Here is a 6000-nt window from a genome sequence, read left to right on the forward strand (position 1 = left end):
CTGCTTGCATGCGTCATCCTCACCTAGGATGGACAAGCGCAGACGGTTGCAGTAGTACAGGATGGGGAGGAGGATCAGCATCGAACGCAGAGACACGCCATCTCCATTGCCATCTCCATTGCCATCTCCATTGCCACCTCGATCGTCGTCTCGATCGCCGCAGGAAGGACGTCATGGCTTGGCTCGAGTCTTCCGGCGGGCGCGCGTGCTTTCTTGCTGACACTCCCTCACGGTCGAAGGCGGAGTAAAAGAACATTTCGGAACGAATAAAAGACACCGCGTGGATTATCCGGAAAGATTGGCGGTCTTATCCGGATACGGCAAGCGGCCACTCGAAATGTTTCATAATCTTTTTTGCACCATGGTGGTAGGCGAGCTGCGGGATGCGACGGAGGCGCTGACGCTGGACGTAGAGACAAGAGCCCATCTACCTCGACGACAACGCTTCGTACCCCAAGGAACACTTCCTCGTGCCCGCCCACTACCTGGTACGACGCATGCGCATGGGAATGGCGAGGTTGACATGGCCTCCATGTAGCCGTACGTGGACAGCGTCTTGATCCCGCAGGGCTTGATCAACGACCGCATCGAGAAGCTCGCGCAGGACATTCGCCATGCGTATCAGGGCCAGACGATCCACCTCCTCTGCGTGCTCAAGGGCGGCGCCGCCTTCTTCCACGCGCTCATCGAGAAGCTGCGCTTGTTCCACAAGTACAACACGTGCGACTACGTCCCGTTCACGTTTGACTTTATCAAAGTCAAGTCGTACGACGGTCTCCAGTCGACGGGCAACGTCCAAGTGAGCGGCGCTGACATTGCCAAGTTCAAGGGCAAGCACTTGCTGCTTGTCGAAGACATCATTGACACGGGCAAGACCATGGCCAAGCTCGTGCCGTACCTCTCGGCGGCGGAGCCGGCCTCGATCAAGGTCTCGAGCCTCTTGGAGAAGCGCAACCCTGAGTCGTGCGGCTTCCTCGCCGACTTTGTGGGCTTTTCGATCCCGGACAAGTTTGTCATTGGCTGCTGCCTCGACTACAACGAGATCTTCCGGGACTTGGACCACATCTGCGTCATCAACAACGCGGGTATTGCCAAGTGGGCGTCGTCGTAGACCTAGTTAAGACGACCATATCAACACGCAGATGTTATATGTTGCTTCACGACAAGCGGCTCTAGACATGTAACTCTACTTGGGGAGCTGCTCAAACTGGGCCGGCGTGTACGTCTTGAGCGTCAGGCCGTGCATGCCACCGATCTCTTCCTTAAGCACTTCGTTCACGAGGCGGTGCTGCGCGACGCGGTTCTTGCCCTCGAACGTCGGCGACGCGACCTCGATCTTGTACATGGAGCCACAGCCGCCCGAGATGTCGTCGACCTTGACGTGCGTCGCGCTCAGCGCCTGGCGCAAGGACGTCGCCATCTTCTCTTCCGCCGTCGTGCTAAGACCACGCGCCGACGCTGGCCGAAGCACCCGCTGCACTGCACGCATCATCATCGTCTCGCTTCGTCGTCGACCGTTCAATCTGAAATGATTTGCCGCCGATTCGGGGAAGTTCTTTGCGCCTATTAAGTACGCTTTTAATTGTTTAATGAACGCAAGATACGTACAAAGAGCGGTGTGGATGGTGCAAAGTGCGATTGCCCCAAGCCTCAACCCCGTGCATGCCAAGGTGGTCGCCAGCACCCTCGCGCTGCCGCGACGAGCTGGAAGCCGCCGAGTCCGCACCGGGCTATAAGTTCTGACTAGCAAATCCAAGTCTGCCTTCTCTGCGGTGCGCTCGAGACGTACGGCTGCCGTTTGCCTCGCAGCGACGTTGACAACGCGGTCGGGCCTACTACCGCTCGTCGATGTACTAGAGCGGATGCTAACACGACGCTGTCCACGCACCATTTGAATGGCCGTCCAACGGTATCAACGACGCGCTGTCGCTGTGACCGCTTCGATACACCAGCTTATCAATAGTTGAGATGGAGCGTCTGGAGCGCATAGGCGGCCGCTCGTTGCGCCGCGTTCTTGCCCACGCCACGTCTTCGGCACGGCAGCGACGCGTCTCCTTCACGCGATGGTTGCTTAGCGCTAAACCTTTGTATCCCTCAACGGCAAAGTGAGCGGCAAAGTCGAAATTTGCGTCGAAAGGCCAAAGCAGCTCGGTGCAGATCGAATCGATGCACGTCAACAACTACGACAAGTTCAACGACAGCGTGCGTCGCCGCGCCGAACTCGGATCACAAGACGTCCATTCATACCCTCGGGTCAATCTGACGCGCTAACGTCGTTGGCTCGAACGCAACAACCTCGTCTTTCGCACGGCGAGACTTTCCGCTGCGATCAAGGCTGCTACTATCACACGCTCTCCGAGGCCACCCTTGGTGTGCGCGCTAACGTTACCTTTAGTTCCACGCACAACCTCGCGTCACACCCCTTCGCTTGATGCACCGGCTACCAGTACCTCATGAGCGCAATGGGAAGTCCATCATATCCTTCCAATTGCACGTAATAGATCATTTCAACAACAACAGCAACGTCGAGCTTGCGGGCGGGTGCTGACGTTTTGAACTGCCTCGTGCCCGACCAAGCACAAGGACGAGACGCACCCAGACACGAGGCAAGAGGCCCTTGAAATGGCATCAGCTGTAGAGAGGTCATGTACGATGAAAGTTATCACCGAGAACCCAACAGATCGGACACCCCACTTCAGGATCTCGGGTCGATACTAGTACAGATCCTGCAGAGCTGCAGTGTGCAGTGGGGCGTCCTGTCTGCCGGGTAAAAATGCCACAACAACGTTTTAAACATCCAAATTAAATGGGATTGCACGGATTGGAACGCATTGGTCGCGAGGGTGACGAGCTGGGACACGCTTGAAAGTACTGTAGTAGGCATGTGACGTCCATCCTTGAATGGCCTCGTCAATTGTCCTCGTCAATTGTCCTCGTCCAATGTCCATTGCGAGGCTTCTTGATTCATGCTACCTGATACCATCAATACGTACAACCTCCAATCGACGATGCAGCAAAGGGCTCTCTGGATCCCTCCAGACTTTGTTGCTACACATCGGCAAGATTGGTTGTTGTTTGGCTGACAGGCGGTTCTCGATTTTGTTGCTCTCTGACGCAGCACGTTTGGTCGACAGCCGCAGGTTGAAAGGTGCGACAAGCGCCTTCAACCGCGTGCAGCGATCGAAACCGAAGGACCAGCTGGGTTCGAAGCACCGGCGCGTGATACACTGTGTAGCTGCGCGTGAAAACAACGCGGGAGTCGTTGGCCAGTGCACCGACCCGATGGATGATTCACGTGGCAGTGCGGCTTCGATTCAGGAGTGAGGGCAGCTTGCACAGCATCGCGTGCGGTCGTCGGACCAAGTGGCGGCGTGCGTCCCGTGGCAATGACGCGCCTCGGGGCGTGCTGGCATTTGTTGAAATGCGGCATTACGAGGTGGGTTATAACGACACGACGTTATTGAACAGCAACCAAGCACCGCGAACGTACATCATTCACGCCCGTGCAAGGCGGCGTTATGACGACCCCACTGCACGCGGCTGTCGTTTCGACCTTTCTTAACAAGTGGCGAGTGCTGGTCGGGTTGGAAAGCCTCGGGTACCTTGGTGTTTGTATGCGCTCGTGAAGATCACAACCGCGCAGATGGCATGGAATACCCATGTTTGGTTGTTGCAATTTAATTGTCGTCCAGTGGATTTGCGCTTGGATTTCAAAGAGGAAGCGACTGGCGACCGACGATCAGCCTGCATACAAGCGTCGAGCAATTAATTCAACGTCCATAGCCGGTGTGCAGGAAGGAGTTGCTGGACGAGGTCCAGGGATTCCAGTGCGGCATCACTGCACCCGCAATTGCTTGAAGCTACGAGTTGGGAAAGGCCATCATCTCCATGTCGGCGAGACTACCGTGTACTACAAGAGTTGGACTTGGTTGACGCTGGAAAAAAGGGCGACGCGCAGCAGACACGAGTAGAGACCATCGGCTCGTCCAGGTCTCGAGAACGTAGCAGGAGCCGCCGAGAACAACAACAAATCGAGCCTTTATCGACGCGCGCACTGGATCTTCTGGTACAAAAAGTTGCAAAACATTCAAGCTCCCACTGCGCACAACCCTGGCAACAGCTGCCAGCGCGCGGCCATACAAATGCCAAGTCAGCTCAGTGGGACAGCCGGGGATACAAACCGCAAGTGGCTTGTCGTTGGCCGGCGGGAATTCGCCTCGTCATTGAGGAGCAGCTGGCCCCCGCGAGCTGCGCGAGATGCTCACAATTCAACTTTCATTCCTCTGGACATCAATGAGCCAAGCGACTTCGACCGCAAGCACCGAGTGCTTCTTCAACGGCTGCACCAACAGCGTCATGCACGGCTCGTGGAAGTGCGAGTTCCACAAGAACCGCGCCAAGTGCACCGGGTCGTCTTCGTGCCACAACCAGGTCTTTGCTCGCAACCTCTGCGTGCGCCACGGCGGCAAGAAGCCGTGCATTCACTCGGGCTGCACGGGCAACGCGCGCATTGGCAACTACTGCTCGCGCCACGGCGCGTCGACCTCCAAGAAGATGTGCACCGAAGAGGGCTGCACCAAGGTCGCCCACGCCCGCCAAAAGTGCGTGCGCCACGGCGGCGGCCGGCGCTGCCGCATCGACGCCTGCGAAGCGCACGCGCGCAATGGCGGCTTCTGCTTTCGCCACAGCCGCCTCCAGGCCGCGGGCTTTTTCCTTGAAGGAGCGCGTCGACGCGACGCCGCCGACGACGCCGCCGCCGACGACCAAAGCCGCGCCGAGCTTCATGAGCCTCATGCCCATCGCCAAGGACGAAGCGACGCCGGTGATGCCGAGCTACGAGTGGAAGCCCATGATGGACGGGACCGAGTCGGACGAGATGCTCATGGAGATCTTCCTCGGGAAGGCGACGCCGGCACTGCACACGTTCGACCTGCTACCGCACGAAGACGTCTTTAGCCACGAAGCCTTCTTCGACCCGATGATGTCGCTCGTCGACATTGACGGCATCCCCGTCGGCACGTGGATTTAAGCCTCGACACAGTTCTTATTTATGATTCTTATACACCAACTTGTCCTCTGCAATGTCTTCTTGATGCCGTCCCGTCTCGACCACCGCGTGGGCTCATGGCCACCACCACCTACACGTTCCCATGCAGCGTGGCTTCGACGAGCAACACGCAAGGGAATGGTTTCACCGGGTTACTTTCCTTGATGAGCATCCGCCACCATGTGACCATGTGGCGTGTTGGACGACGACAAGGCGATTGGGAAATTCGGTCGAAAATAGTGGTTTTAATTTATGACGTGGCGCCACCAGCTGCCAGGAATGGCATCCTACAGGCTGGCAGTAAACACAAAGCACGTGGGACCAGACGACGCCGAACGAGAGGGCGGGCGGAACACACTGTGCCGATCAAGCAGATTCGAAATTCTCGTCTTCAATGATGGGCTCGACGTGCGCGAGCTTGCCGAGGGTCGGAGAAGAAGCTTCGCCGACCAGCTTTGCAACATCCTCATGGTCGAAAAAGATGTGCAGCTACTTCTTACATCCCTGGACTAGCAAGCACGATCCCAACATACCGTGCGCTCGATCATTTGTCGGTCCATCCATGCAGCTACCGCACCGTGGGATGGTCGTCCCTGCGACACCAGGTCCTTTCCCGACGAAATGACGCAGGTGGCGACGACTGAGCACAGTAGGCCCCGCCAAGTTCCGCTCGTGCGCCTGGGCGGACGAGCTGCGCGGACGCTATCATAGTACGTGAACGCGGAGGAGCTTCTTGTGCACCGCCGAGGCGGTCGCAAGGTACACGTAGCTTGGCAGCGGCAAGCACGGAGGCGGTCGCCAGAGACGCATCCTCCGGGACCCTGTTTTTGCAGCCCCACACCCGCGTGGCGGCGGAGGAGGAGCGGCCGCGTTGGGCGTTATATTAGCCTTCGTCGAGCCCCCGAGCGCGGCCGCCGTCGATGGACGATCGCCACGCGCGGCGTCGACGCGAT

General features: G+C 57.9%; 4 protein-coding genes across 4 annotated transcripts; 3 read left to right on the forward strand and 1 right to left on the reverse strand.

The window, feature by feature from the left end:
* The first annotated feature begins 346 nt into the window (after positions 1-346).
* SPRG_13427 (hypothetical protein) lies at positions 347-1164 on the forward strand. The gene is made up of 3 exons (XM_012353250.1): positions 347-367; positions 414-488; positions 539-1164. The coding sequence occupies exons 1-3, from the start codon at positions 362-364 to the stop codon at positions 1109-1111; spliced, it is 654 nt and encodes a 217-aa protein (XP_012208640.1). The 5' UTR covers positions 347-361; the 3' UTR covers positions 1112-1164.
* On the reverse strand, positions 1091-1549 carry SPRG_13428 (hypothetical protein). Its single transcript, XM_012353251.1, has one exon. The coding sequence runs from the start codon at positions 1493-1495 to the stop codon at positions 1187-1189; it is 309 nt and encodes a 102-aa protein (XP_012208641.1). The 5' UTR covers positions 1496-1549; the 3' UTR covers positions 1091-1186.
* A 1238-nt stretch (positions 1550-2787) lies between these two features.
* Positions 2788-3422, forward strand: SPRG_13429 (hypothetical protein). Its single transcript, XM_012353252.1, has one exon. The coding sequence runs from the start codon at positions 2902-2904 to the stop codon at positions 3322-3324; it is 423 nt and encodes a 140-aa protein (XP_012208642.1). The 5' UTR covers positions 2788-2901; the 3' UTR covers positions 3325-3422.
* Positions 3423-4293: 871 nt separating this feature from the next.
* SPRG_13430 (hypothetical protein) lies at positions 4294-5086 on the forward strand (the record flags this gene model as incomplete). The annotated part of the gene is made up of 2 exons (XM_012353253.1): positions 4294-4726; positions 4770-5086. 2 exons carry the CDS (start codon positions 4294-4296, stop codon positions 5027-5029), a joined length of 693 nt encoding a protein of 230 aa, XP_012208643.1. The 3' UTR covers positions 5030-5086.
* Between the last annotated feature and the right edge of the window lie 914 nt (positions 5087-6000).

This window comes from Saprolegnia parasitica (assembly GCF_000151545.1).
Source record: "Saprolegnia parasitica CBS 223.65 unplaced genomic scaffold supercont2.118, whole genome shotgun sequence".
NCBI lineage: Eukaryota > Oomycota > Saprolegniomycetes > Saprolegniales > Saprolegniaceae > Saprolegnia > Saprolegnia parasitica.